Source organism: Camellia sinensis, chromosome 2, assembly GCF_055761805.1.
Source record: "Camellia sinensis isolate YWXY chromosome 2, ASM5576180v1, whole genome shotgun sequence".
NCBI lineage: Eukaryota > Viridiplantae > Streptophyta > Magnoliopsida > Ericales > Theaceae > Camellia > Camellia sinensis.
The window spans coordinates 128,353,662-128,369,089 of NC_138962.1; the positions used below are offsets into that span (position 1 = coordinate 128,353,662).

General features: G+C 37.7%; 1 protein-coding gene across 1 annotated transcript; it reads left to right on the forward strand.

The window, feature by feature from the left end:
• The first annotated feature begins 3,031 nt into the window (after positions 1-3,031).
• Positions 3,032-3,538, forward strand: LOC145819024 (uncharacterized). Its single transcript, XM_082913004.1, has one exon. It carries the CDS (start codon positions 3,032-3,034, stop codon positions 3,536-3,538), a length of 507 nt encoding a protein of 168 aa, XP_082769130.1.
• The last annotated feature ends 11,890 nt before the right edge of the window (positions 3,539-15,428 follow it).

The following is a 15,428-nucleotide window of genomic DNA, read 5'->3' on the forward strand; positions in this document are numbered from 1 at the left end:
TTGAGAGCATAGTGGGAATTTCTAGAGTAATTTATTGAGAATTTACAGGGAATTTACTTAGAAATTACTGGCAATTTTCTGAGTAATTTACTGAGAATTTATAAGGAATTTACTTAGAATTCACTGAGTATTTTCTGAGAATTTACTGAGTAATTTACTAAGTAATTTACTCAGTAATTAATTGAGTAATTTTTAGGGAATTCACTGAGAAATTTTCTAAGTAATTTATAGAAAATTTATTACGAATTTACTGTGTAATTTACTGGGAATTTGTTGAGAATTTATTTGGAATTTACTGAAAATTTAGAGAGTAATTTACTGAGTAATTTACATTGAATTTACTGTGAAAATTATTGGGAATTTACGGCGCAACTTTTTGAGTGTTTCCTGGGAATTTATTGAGAATTGATTGGGAATTAACTGAGTAATTTACTGAAAATTTAATGAGTAATTTTTAGAGAATTTACTGAGAATTTTCTGAGTAATCTACTGAGCATTTGTTGGCAATTTACTGAGTAATTTTATGAGAATTTACTGAGAACTTACAGAGTAATTTGCTGGGATTTTATAGGGAATTGACAGAGAATTTACTGGGTAATTTATCGAGAATTTATTGTTTAATTTGTTGAGAAATTTTCTAGGAATTTACAGACAATTTAAGGAGTAATTTACAGAGAATTTACTGGAAATTTACTAAGTAATTTTACTAGGAATTTTATGAGTAATTTACTGGAAATTTACTTATTAATTTACTGAGAATACACTGGGAATTTGCTGAGTAATTTACTAAGAATTTACGAAAAATTTGCAAGGAATTGCCTGAGAATTTATTGAGAATTTACTGAATAATTTACTGGGAATTTACTAGTAATTTACTGAGCAATTTACTGAGAATTTACTGAAAATTTACTAAGAAATTTACTGGGAATTTAAGGATTAAATTACTGAGAATTTTTTTAAAATTTGCTGAGAATTTACTCAGTAATTTTCTTAGTGATTTACTGAGTATTTATCGAGAATTTACTGAATAATTTTGTGAGAATTTATTAGAGATTTACTGAGCAATTTCTAGGAATTTACTGAGAATTTACTGGAAATTTACTTGGTAATTTACTCACAATTTACTGAATAAATGTACTGAGTAATTTAATGGGAATTTACTGAGTAATTTATTGAGAATTTATTTAGATTTTACTGAGTAATTTACCGAGAATTATAGTGTAATTGACTGAGAATTTACTGACTAATTTATTGAGAATTTACTGGGAATTTATTGTGTAATTTACTGAGAATTCACTGAGTAATTTAGTTAGATTTTTTTTTGGAATTTATTGGGAATTTATTAGGTAATTTTCTGAGAATTTATAGAGAATTTACTGAAAATTTACCGAGTAAATTACTGAAAATTTACTATGTAATTTACTGAGAATTTACTAACAATTTACTGAGTAATTTTCTGAGTAATTTACAAAAAATTTAGTGAGAACTTATCGAGTAATTTACTGAGAATTTACAGGGACCTGAGAATTGAGCACTTAGGTGATTTAGAAAACATTAAATGAGTTGCTTAGGCAAAAGAAATGTCGTTAAGCTACAATTGCACCGTATATTCTCTTTCTTGGAGTCTAAGAAAGATTAGTTTGAGTTAAACTTGGCCGCTTAGGCTAATGAAACTAATAGTTGCCTAAGCTAGTTTGTTCTTAGAACAAAAGAGAGAGGGTTGGAGAAGCACGGAGAGAGTTAGAGGAAAACTTTCTTCTTGAGTGGTAGGAGAGAAAGTTAGAGAAAAGAAAGGGAATTAGGATGCAAATTAAAGGGAATTCAAGTTCTTCCTCTTGGACTTGAGAATTGAACACTTTAGTGATTTAGAAAACTTTAAATGAGATGCTTAAGTTCGACTAATACGGTTTTGCACAATCACTAAGTAAAATCTATTTTCTGGAGGCTTAGCAAGATTAGTTCGAGTTAAACTTGCCCACTTAAGCTAATGAAACTGTTCGTTGCCTAAGCTAATTAGTTCCTAGAAAAAAAGAGAGAGGGGCGGAGAGAGTTAGAGAGAAACTTTCTTCCTGAGAACTAGAAGAGATAGTTGGGGAAAAGGAAGATAAATAGAATGAAACTTATAGGGAATTGAAATTCATAGAAGTGGCCTTTTCCCAACTCTTGGGAAATTCAGGAGCTAATCTCCTCTACTCCTGTGTGTTTTCATCCCAATCCTTCCAGCACTGATCAAGCTTTTTGGAATCTTACCACTGATGGTAAGTTTTCCATTCAATCTGCTTGGAATCATTGGAGAAAGAAATTCGATAAAGTGGTTTGGCATAAGTTTGTGTGGGGCCCTCACAGAATCCCTAAAGTCAGCTTCATTGTTTGGGTGGCTCTCCACAATAGACTTTACACTGGTGATAGACTCCGTATGTTTGGCCTGTCCACTAGCTCTCACTGCCCCTTTTGCCTCCACCTGGAGGAAAGCCACTCTCATCTATTCTTTGAATGCATCTTCTCTAGTAGAGTCTGGAGTGCCATTGAAGTTGCTTGTAACATTAAGTGGCCTGTTCTTGGTTGGCCTGAAAGTGTTACACTTGCTTCTAAGGAGACTAAAGGTAACTCTTTGAGGGTTAATATCATTAGTAATGCATTCTTGTGTTCTGTTTACATGATCTGGATTGAGAGAAATAACAGAATTTTTAACAAAGAGCTAAAACCTGAAGAGGTGGTCATTAAATCTGTTATCCAAATGGTTAGAGATAGAATGCTGTCACTTAAGAATATTCCTAGATCCAATGGTGACAAATGGTTTCTTGATAAATGGAGTTTGCCGGAGACAATTTTGAAGCCCCATAGCATCAGAAATGGGAGGGCTGCTGAGTGATGTGAGTTCACTAAATGTGGGTCGAGAGATGGTGAGCTTATATGAGTGCTTTATGTATTTAAGTTTTTTCTTTTGCAGGTATATTCGGGTGTCTCAAGTGGAACTATCTATCCTTGAGGGTCGAGTGATGAAAGTTACTATGAATATTGGAGCATCCAAATGAAAACTTTATTTGTCTCACAAGACTTGTGGGAACTAGTTGAAGATGGTTTTGAGGCACCAGCAAATGATGAGGAACTTACAACTTGGACAGAAGCACGTCAGAAACAGTACAAGATGAACAAGAAAAAGGATGCAAGTGCTCTTCTCAACATACAACGAGGGGTAAGCAAATCTATCTTTCCTAGAATCATGGGTGCAAAGCCATCTAAAGAAGCTTGGGATATATTAAAGTGTGAATATCAAGGTTTTGATAAGGTCATCTCCATTAAACTACAAACATTATGGAGAGATTTTGACAATCTAGCAATGAAGGATATTGAATCTATTAATGAGTTTTTTTGCCGAGTTGCTAGAATTGTCAACCAAATTAGAAGTTATGGAGACAACCTTGATGACAAGAGAATTGTTGAAAAAGTTTTAAGAAGTATGCCTCAAAAATTCGAGAATATTGTTGCTGCCATCGAGGAATCCAAAGATTTGTCTAAGCTACTAGACATGAGCTAATGAGTTCTCTTGAGGCACATGAACAAAGAATGAGCAGATTTACAAATCAGTCATGGAGCAAGCATTTCAATCCAAAGTCAATACTGGAGACAAGAAGCAAGAAAATCAAGGAAGGGATTCATTTCAAAGAAGGAGCACGGCCGGAAAAGGACAAGGAGGCCGAACCTCATTTCAAGCCCGGAACAAAGGAAGAGACTACAAAAGTCAAAGAAATTTCAGTGGTAACTCTAACTCTCAATGCACTATTTGCAAGAAATTTAATCATGCATCTAAAGATTACAGACTTAGGTGCAAGAGATGCAAAAATTCAAATCATTCACAACGTGATTGCTGGTTCAACAATGATAAAGACAGCTAATTTTTCTGAAGAAAATGAAGCAGAACAATTATTTTCTTGCATGAATGCCCAACAAGAGTCAGGAAATATTTGGTATTTGGATAGTGGATGCAGTAATCATATGACAGGCAATCGCAAGATTTTTGTGCAACTAGATGAAAAGTCTCTTCTCAAGTGGTGATGGAAAACTACAAAATGTTGAAGGAAAGGGAATCATCTCCGTCCATACAAAGGGAGGTAACAAAAAATTAATTTCTGACGTTCTTTACACTCCGGGGCTAACCCAAAATCTATTAAGTGTGGGGCAATTAATAAAAAAGGTTATGCAGTAAATTTTAATAATAATGAATGCATAATCTTTGATAAAAAGAAAAATCATATAGTGGCAAAAGTCAAAATGACTCCAAACAAAGTTTTTCCTCTTGTAATGCCACTAAATGATAATTTTGCCCTTAAAAGTGAAAACACCAATGATCCATATCTATGGCATCTTAGATATGGACATCTAAATTACAAGGGCATGAAATTATTAAAAGAAAAAGATATGGTTATAGGATTGCCTCACATTGGCAAAATCAATAAAATTTGTGAAGGATTCATTTATGGAAAAATGCATAGATTGCCACTTCCAAAGACTTCTTGGAGAGCCAAAGCACCTTTGGAGTTGGTGCATGCAGATATTTGTGGGCCTTGCCGAACACCATCGTAACAAGAGATGTTTTCTACTCTTTGTTGATGATTATACTTGAATGATGTGGATTTATTTTCTTGATAGAAAATCAGAAGCCTTCTCAGTATTTCTGTAGTTTAAAGCTTTGGTGGAAAAACAAAGTGACAAAGAAATCAAAATGTTGAGGACAGATTGTAGCGGAGAATTCATTTATACTCCATTCATGAATTACTATAAAGAAAAAGGGATTAAAAGACAGCTCACAATTCGACACTCTCCTCAACAAAATGGAGTTGCAGAATGGAAGAACCGAATAATTGTGGAGATGGCACGAAGCATGCTAAAAGGAAAAGGTCTTCCTAACAAATTTTGGGCTGAAGCTGTCAATACTGCTGTTTATATTCTAAACCGATCTCCCACGAAGGCTGTCCAAAACAAAACACCATATGAGGCATGGCACAAACAAAAGCCCCAGGTAAATCTTTTCAAAGTATTCGGTTGTCTTGCTTATGCCTTAATTCCTTCCCAAAAAAGGGAAAAATTTGATGAGAAAGGAGAAAAATATATATTCATTGGATATAGCGACGAATCAAAAGGATATCGTCTGTTCAACCCAATGAAAAATGAATTGGTAATCTCCAGAGACGTCATATTTGATGAAATGACAGCATGGAAGTGGGATGATAACTCCATCCTAGAGCAGAAGGAAATTGAATTTAATGAAACAATAGAAGGAGAACGATCTTCAACTCACCAAGCAAGCCCAAACCAAAGCCCATATAACACTCCAAGCCCAAGGCCAAGAAATGACCCTCCAAGAAGCTCTTTATCTGAAGAATCTGAAACAATACCAAGAAAGGTACGTTCCTTAAGAGAAATATATGAAACTTATGACGTAGCATTTTTTGGTTGTGAGCCACAGTTTTTTGAAGAAGCTGTGAAAGAAGAAATTTAGAGAAAGGCAATGGATGAAGAAATTGAAACTATTGAAAAGAATTACACTTGGGATCTTGTTAACCTACCCAAAGACAAAGATGTGATCGGACTTAAATGGGTCTACAAGACTAAATATAAAGAAGATGGCTCCATCCAAAAGCATACGGCTCGTTTAGTTGCAAAAGGCTACTCGCAACAACCTGGAGTAGACTTCAATGAAACATTTGCTCCAGTTGCTCGCATGGAGACAATAAGAACCGTTCTTGCCTTGGCTGCACAAAATGAGCAACCAGTATATCAGCTAGATGTCAAATCAGCTTTTCTCAATGGAGAGCTTGAAGAAGAAGTTTATGTTGAACAATCGCAAGGATACATAATTTTTTTTTTTTTTTGGGTGAATAAGAGATAAAATAAAACAAGAAAATTTACACAACTACAAGGGGCATACCCCAGGACCTACCACAGCTATACAGAAAACAGAACAAAAGCCAACAACCTGTTCACCTTTCCTATAATCTAGCAATAGGAAGAGTGAACAAGAAATATAAACAAATATAGCAACCTAGACGAAGACAAACTGAAGCATAGTTCTGGGAGGCTGTGGTCTTGACAAAGAACCTCCAGCTACTGTAGCACCAAGCAAGATGGATGAACCTGGACACTGTATCCACAAGGGCACGGGCCAAACCAAAACAAAATTCCCTACACATCCCGTAGGGATAGGAATAAGAAACCCAAACAAAACTAACCTGTTAAGATATGTGCAACCCGAAACATGGTTGCTAGGAAAGCTATTAAGAACACAAAGAAGCACAAAGGTACTCCTACACAGCCCGTAGGAATAAGCTAACCATGCTATAAAATTATGTAAAAAATACAATGAAAAACAACTGATTTTCTCCCTCATGTAGCACAGCAAGGCGCTAGCAGCAGCCATCACCATGGTACAAACACACCCTACAAACTGCCACCCGAATCTGTGCAGCATGTAATCATCACCCCTCCACGCCAAAAAACAAGGATACCAGCAGCAATCCCCTGTAACTGCGCTGTAAGCAACACCACACCTCCTCACCAACAAGTGAACCTGTCGTAAATCATAAAGGAGAAGAAATAACAAACACACAATATAGGAGCTCTCCTCACTTGACCCACAACACAGCATGTCTCTCCACTCCATATATGATCTCACAACACTAGGCCCACAACTCACATGATACCTCGAAAGTATCAGAAGGACATTATACTTGAAAGCTCCAAGAACCTGCACAAACCATATATAAGATATAATAAAGGTTAGCTTAAAACATGTGTGCTGTCTCTCATCACTCAACCCACAATATCTAGAAATATTTAGGCAGCTCACAACACTCAACCCTCCATACGGACACAACAATGTAGGAGAAGATTTAGGATTCATGATAACCTGCAAAAGAGCACCCAGTTAGTAAACCCCACAATAGTTGCTCACTATCACTCAACCCTCAATGTATGTAATCTCACATCACTCATTCTCCGGCCAGCTGCATGGTGCTGCTGCAAGATTTTGAGAGGAAGACTCCATTCCTCCAAAAGCCAATTATCACCTGCAGAAATCTTAACATTTTCCATAGAAAGAAGCCTACACCTAACCATTTGGATAATAGAGTTACTAACAACCTCTTCAGGCTTTTGGGCCTTATTGAAGATCCTACTATTCCTCTCCATCCAAATGTGGTAGACAGTGCAAAGAAATGATAGCTTAAGAATCACCATTTTCAAGGAGGTACCACTGGTAGATTTAACAGCAAAATCAACAGTTTCCAACCAAGGCAAAGAAGGCCAGTTAGACTTACACTTGGCAAGGATACCACCCCAAATCCTAGAAGAAAATATGTACCTAAAAAAGAGATGAGAGTGATTCTCCTCAGGATCTTGACAGAAAGGGCAGTAAGGATTTGTAACAAGACCACAAGTTTTAAGTCTATCACCAGTATTAAGTCTCTCATTGATGGCTAACCAAGCAATAAAACTAACCCTAGGGATTGAAGGGGGGCCCCAGATAAGTTTGGACCAAGTGACTTTAGGGCCCTTATCCCTCCAACAATCCCAAGCTGACTGGATAGAAAAGTTACCATCAGCAGCCAAATTCCAAAACGGAGTATCAGAAGAGCCAAAGGAAGGTAGAAAAGATAAAGGGGTAGAAGAGATCCACTCCTTTATCTCCCAAGAATTAGAGATAGGCCACTTCCAAGAACTATTAGAGACTATAGAGCTAACCTTGGTGCTGTCAGGAAGATTAGTGTCATAAAGAATTCTAGGACCAAACCTATGCCACAACGAACCAAGCGGGTGCCAATTGTCATACCAAAGGAACACATTTTCCCCATTACCAATTTTGAACTTGATGTGAGGATAGATTAAATTCCTAAGAGACAGGATTTTCCTCCAGACCCATGAGGGATCACTAGGAGTTCTAACAGCCCAAAAGCTCCTACCTTTAAGCAAGTAAGCCTTGACCCATTGGCACCACATGGAACAATCACCCCCAGAAAACAAGTACCAAACATGTTTGGCTATAGCAGCCTTGTTCCAGGTAGCTAAGTCCTTGAAACCAAGGCCACCCTCATTTTTTTTCCTGCAGATATATCTCCAAGCAATCTTAGCACTATGTTTCTTCAACTCAACCCCAGACCAAAGAAAAGATCTAAGGATGCTCTCAATGTCACCAATGATTTTCTTAGGGAGGATACATAATTAAAGGAAAAGAAGACAAGGTTTACTGACTTCGGAAGGCACTGCATGGACTAAAAGCAAGCACCCTGAGCCTGGAACAGCACATAGACAAGTATTTTTGTCAAAATGGTTTTCAAAGAAGCCAAAGTGAACCATCACTATATATCAAGAAAGGAGGTACGCAAGACTTTCTCATAGTTTGCCTGTATGTTGACGATTTAATCTATACAGTAGCTAAACCATCAATGGTAGAAGAATTTAAAAAAGCCATGGTGAAGGAGCAAGAGATGATTGATTTGGGACTTATAAGATATTTTCTCGGTATTCAAGTGAAGCAGTCAAAGGGAGAAATATTTATCTCTCAAGGAAAATATCTTGAAAATTTATTGAAGAAATTTCATATGTCTTGATTGTATTGCCACGCTTGACATGGAGTGAAGGGCACACTGTCGTGGGGTTTGAGGCTTGTGATCTACCAAGGTAGGGATTGGGGGATGTGATGTTTGATCTTATGCGATTTTTGGCTATATATTGGTCTGTTGCTATGGGGCTATTTTTGGCTATATATTGGTCTGATTGCAAATCAATTTCTACTCCAATCTCTTTAAATGAGAAGTTGCAAGTAAATGATGGAGCAGAGAAAGTTGATGCTACCGCCTATCAAAAATTGGTTGGTTCACTAAATTATCTCACTAATACAAGGCCAGACATTGTTTACTCTGTAAATCTTATTTCCAGATTTATGCATGAATCAAGCAAGCTACACTATGAAGCAGCAAAGCGAAATCTTTGGTATCTTCAAGGGACCAAGAATCTCGGCATCAGGTATTTGAAAGAAAATGACAGTAGACTCATTGGCCACACTGATAGTGATTGGGCAGGATCATTGGATGATCGAAAGAGTACATCAGGTTATGTATTTTGTATTGGCTCAAAAATTATATCTTGGAGTTCCAAGAAGCAGAAGACTATAGCTCTATCATTAGCAAAAGCAGAATATATTGCAGCTACAGATGCAACTTGTGAAGCAGTCTGGCTTAGAAAAACTCTTTTAGATATGGAGCACAAAGAGAAAGGTTCCACTACAATTTTTTGTGATAGCATGTCAACCATTGCAATGAGCAAAAATCCAGTATTCCATGGCAGGACAAAGCACATTGAGCTACGACATCATTTTATTCGAGACGGTGTACAGAAAGGTGAGATCCAATTGGAGTTCGTCAACACAAAGGAGCAATTAGCAGATATCATGACAAAAGCAGTGCCAACAGAAAAATTCTTACAGTTTCAAGAATGCATCAAGATCACAAATTAAGTGGGGGTGTTAAAATATAATTTGTAATCTAGAAAATCTAGAGTAGTTAATGAATAATTTATGAAGATATATTTATCTAGAAAAATCTAGAGTAGTTAATGAATAATTTATGAAGATATTTATCTAGAAATATCTTGTAGATTGAAATAATCTATCTAGATATATATTAGATATTTAATAATGATAGATATTTAATAATGATAGAAATATCTAGAAATGTATAATAATGATGTTAGAAAATATCAAACCTTTCTAGAATTTTTCTAGAAGAGGTTAAGATGATAATGTTCTCTATATAAAGCCATGAGCTAATTATAAATGTGTATGCAAGAATCTTGACTTGTACTTAACATAATAAGAAGAAGTTTTCTTATATTTGCATCTCTACCTTATCTTCTTCCATAATTCCCTTCCTAGCTTGCCTAAGTTCTTATCAAATATACCTTGTCACCCCCAACAGAGAGAAGCCTTTCTTGCCGCCAATGACGAAACGAAGAGTGAGAGTGAGAGTGAGAGTGACAGAGAGAGAGAGGGAGAGAGAGAGAGAGAGAGAGAGAGAGAAAGAAAGACAAAACAAATGAAAAGATAACTTACGTATCTTAGGGTTTTCATTGTCCATTTCATCTGGTCCATCTTCAGCTTCTCCTTCTCCTGCTTTTCCGACCATCCTTGTTGCCCGTAAAAAAGCTGGGTCATCTTCTCTGAGAAAGAACTCCCTATACAAAAAAATATATATATATTTGAAGAAAAAACATGAGAAAATATATATAAAATAACAAAGTATGTAAAAGAAATTATTAACAATGAACATCGACATTTGATGACTCTGAGAGCAGTCATGAGAGAAGCCTTCCTTGCCGCCATTGACGAAACGAAGAGTGAGAGTGAGTGACAAGACAGAATGTGTGATAATTATATACATATATATATATATATATAATATAGGAGCAGGGGCTAGGGCTGTTGGCGTAAGTTGTAAAACAAGAATGGAAGGAATTGATGGTAGGAAATTGAGTTACCAAGTTAGAATCCATGGTCAAGCACAACCAAAGGCTAAATTAGTCTACTGTCATATAATCGTAATCAAAGCCTAAATTAGTTTACTGCCATATAGTTGTATTCTTTGTAGTAAGGAGAAATAGATCATTCAAAGAATTGACAGTTTGGGTTTTTGGTTTGGTTAGGTGTACCATTTGCCAGATAATATTTTAACTATTAATATATACAATATTTATCTTTATATCCTCATAGTGTTAGAAAGAATGCATATATAAAAAAATATATAATTATAACTATTAATATATAGTAATATTTATCATTAATTTATATATATATATATATTTTAAACCCTACTTATGTAATATTTTCCCTTCTTTTAATTCATTACAATTGATGATCTGTTTTTTTGGCTGCCTAACCTTTAAAGTGAGGTCTCATAAAATACAAATAAAAAATAAAAAATAAACCCTTAAAAGTGAGATATATTATATATATAATGCAGCATAAAATGCTCAGCTCAACCCTCTCCGGGTAGGACTGAGAGTTGCTGCTGTGCCTTATGGCACAGCAGTCCTATTGTGAAGTCTCGTAGAGGTATTTTTTCACTATATTTTAGTGATCTGATCCGTTCATATTTTAACAAATTAACTGTCACCATGTAGGCACCGGATTGGCACGATCGTATGTACAGATTAATAGTGGGGAACAAACAATATATATATATATATTAAATATAGGCTCACTGAAATATCTAGAAATGTATAATAATGATGTTAGAAAATATCAAACCTTTCTAGAACCTTTCTAGAAGAGGTTAAGATGATAATGTTCTCTATATAAAACCATGAGCTAATTGTAAATGTGTATGCAAGAATCTTGAATTGTACTTAACATAATAAGAAGAAGTTGAGCAAATGAACGTTAGAGTGGGGATTAGGTTGAGAGCTTCTCTCTCTAGATTCTAGAGAGAGAAAGCTCCCTCCGTTGTTACCCATGGAGTGTTGCAGGCTCCTTTATCAGATTTTGTCTGGTTTGGTTAGTGCTGTGTGTTGTGGCTGTTTCTCTTTTTATTTTTATCCAGATTAAGGAGAGTTTGTGGAAGATTTATTGGGTTCTTTGCTTTTGTCAGTCCATTTTACATGGCTGGTATTGGGTTGTTGGTTACCGGGGTTCACCTCCTGTGTTCATGTGTTAAGCTTGATTCGGTAGTGTTTGGTCTACCGATGGTGGCTTCTCGCGTGTTATAGACAACTGGTGGTTTCGGCGGCTGGAGATGGTCACGGGTTGGGGTGTGCCGTGGGTGATTCACGTGCCGCTGGCGTGCTGCTAAGGTATGGACACTGCTGCGTCGCCGTACGATGTGTCTAGGACACATGGGGTGAGGCCGGTGTGTCCTGTTTCTTCTGGCTGGATTTCTAAGCTGTGGATATTGGAGATTCAGATTTTATTGATTCAGGTCGGTGGTTCCGCCATCCATGGTGGTGTCCTAGCGGTGCTGTTGATCTCGGTCCCAGCGCGAGGTTGACGGGGTACTGAGTGTTTCCGGTGCTGGTTTTTCCGGCGGTACTACTCTAGCCTGGATCCTTTTTTGGCGCCGTTGTCTTGCTAGTTAATGAGTTTTATGGTATGTTGTTTCTCTAGCAGTTTCTTTAAGGTTGAAACCGGGTCAGGGAGAGAGAGAGAGACAGAGACTGGGTTCGGTAAAATCTAGTGTCTGAAGTCTTGAAAGCTTGGTGATCGTCTGGCGGGTTTGATTCTGCAGGATTGCTGCCTTGTTCTCTTTTTTTTTTGGGTGAATAAGAAATAATATAAAACAGAAAATTTACAAAAATACAAGGGGCATACCCCAGGCCCTAACAACAGAAAACAACACGAGCCTCAGCACACAAAACACCGAAGCCCGAAAATATAACAAAGATCTAGACCAAACCTAGGAACTACATCCGAAAATGGGGAGAGCCAAAAAGAAGCTTAGCCAATCAAATTGTACAAAGGCCATATCCTATGATGAATAGGGACCTTGTACAAAAGACAAACCCAGCAACCAACAATCACCATTACACAGATAGAAAACTCCCTACACAACCCGTAGGGAAGGGCATCATCACACCCACAAAATCTCCCTACACAGCCCGTAGGGATAGGCACCTGTAACAAAACAAAAATAATATACAGAATAGGAATCCAAACAAAACCGAAGAAAGGAACCAAGAGGGGCCCATCTACCGAATTGCTCAGAAAACCTGTAACCCGAGACACCAAGGTACACATGAAGCCTCCTACACAACCCGTAGGAGTAGGTAGACTGCACACTCCACCTGTGAACAAATAAAATAAAATAAAAAATAAAAAGAACAACCACTGATTAACTCCCACTTGTAGCATAGCAAGGCGCTTGGAGCAGCCATCACCATGGTACATACACACACTGCCAACTGCCACCCAAATCTGAACAGCAGTCAGCCACCACTTCTCCACAGCAAGAGAGAAATAAGCTGTTAACAGCCTCAGGTAACTACGGAGTAAGGAGCTACCATACCACCGAACCACGCCATAAACCACAACCTGCCATGAATAGGAATTACCACCTCCGTAATGAAGATCATAAAGCAGTAGAAATAACAAACACACAGTATAAGACCTCCCCACACTCGGCCCACAGTAACCAACATTCTTACACTCCATATAGAACCTCACATCACTTGGCCCACATCTCACCAGATTTCTCAATAGAGCAAGATAGGTAGTATACTTGAAAGCTCCATAAACCTGCAAAAAAAATATATAATATATAATAAATGTTAGAGCAAAACAAGTATACTGTCTCTCTTCACTCAACCCACAGTGGCATAGAGTACTTTGCTTGCTCACAACACTCAACCCTCCAATCAGCCTCTTCAATGATATAGAGTGCATCATAACCTGATAAGAAAGAAGAGAACCTACAAAATAACATCCAATTAGTAAAACCCCACAGTATATGCTCACCATCACTCAACCCTAATTGTAGGTGAACTCACATCACTCATACTCCTACCAACTGCAGTAGCATTGGTCGGCTGCATAATCTTGTAGGGAAGGTTCCATTTCTCCAAATACCAGTGATCACCTGCAGAAAATTTAATGTTATCCAAAGAAAGGAGCCTACCCCTAACCATTTGGATAATAGAGTTAGTAACAACCTCTTCAGGTTTGTGGACCTTACTAAAGATTCTACTATTCCTCTCCATCCAAATGTGGTAGACAGTGCATAGAAAAGACAACCTCAGAACCAGCATTTTCAAAGAATTACCCCTAGTAGATTTAGTAGCAAACTCAACAGTACCCAGCCAAGACAGAGAAGGCCAGTTAGTATTACATTTGGCCATCATGCCACCCCAAACCCTGGAGGAAAAAATACACCTGAAAAAGAGATGGGAATGATCCTCCTCAGGAGCTTGACAGAAAGGGCAGCAAGGATTAGAGACAAGGCCAAAAGATTGAAGCCTATCACCAGTATTAAGTCTCTCATTAATGGCCAGCCAAACAATAAAACTAACCCTAGGAATAAGACGGGGGCCCCAGATAAGTTTAGACCAAGGGACTTTAGGCCCTTTTTCCCTCCACCAATCCCAAACAGATTGGATAGAAAATGTACCATCAGCAGTCAAGCTCCAAACCGGAGTGTCAGAAGAGCCCGGAGAAGGTAAGAGAGATGAAGGAGTGGAGGAAATCCACTCTTTAATCTCCCAAGAATTAGAAACAGGCCACTTCCAAGAGCAATTAGAGACAATAGAACTAACCTTGGAGCTGTCAGGAAGGTTAGTATCATAAAGGATCCTAGGCCCAAACCTCTGCCAAAGAGAACCTAGAGGGTGCCAGTTGTCATACCAAAGAAACACAGTGTCACCATTACCAATCCTAAATTTTATGAGAGGATAAATTAAGTTCCTGAGAGACAAAATTTTCCTCCAAACCCAAGACGGATCACTAGGGGTCTTAACGGACCAGAAACTCCTACCTTTGAGCAAGTAGGACTTGACCCATTGGCACCACATAGAACAATCCCCGCCCGAAAACAGATACCAAACATGTTTGGCTATAGCAGCCTTGTTCCAGACTTCCAGATCCTTAAAGCCAAGGCCACCTTCACTCTTATTTCTGCAGATATACTTCCAAGCAATCTTAGCACTATGCTTTTTCATCTCAACCCCAGACCAAAAAAAGGATCTAAGAATACTCTCAATGTCGCTAATTATCTTCTTAGGAAGGATAAAAAGAGAGGACCAATAAACCTGCATAGAAAACAGGATAGACTTTATGAGTTGGGCTCTACCAGCATAAGAGAGCAATTTATTGGTCCAACTTTTGATCCTCATGGTAATTCTCTCCACCAGAATATGGCAGTCAGACACTTTAAGCTTAGTAGTGATTAAAGGCACACCAAGATATCTGACCGGAAGGGAACCCTCAGTAAATTTTGCAATCTGAAGGATTTCCTCTCTAAGCTGTATGCTACAACCCGAGAAGAAAATGTTACTCTTACTAGGATTAGGAGTGAGGCCCGACAAATCTCTAAATTCCTCCAAACCCTGCATGATAAGATTAACAGTACCAGGGTCCCCTTTGCTAAAGATCATCAGATCATCAGCAAAACATAAATTGACAATTTTGGTTTTTTCACATCTCCAGTGGAATTTGAACAGGGGATTCCTAGACTTTTCAGCCAAAATCCTAGCAAGGACCTCCATAGCCACCACAAAAAGATACGGGGACATAGGATCCCCTTGTCTTAACCCCCGAGCCCCTTTAAAATACCCCTGAAGGCTCCCATTAATACATATCGAAAAAGAAGGGCTCGTGATACAAGCCTTTATCCAAGTAATCATGCAAGGAGGGAAAGCCATAGCTGTAAGAGTATCAATAATAAAATCCCACC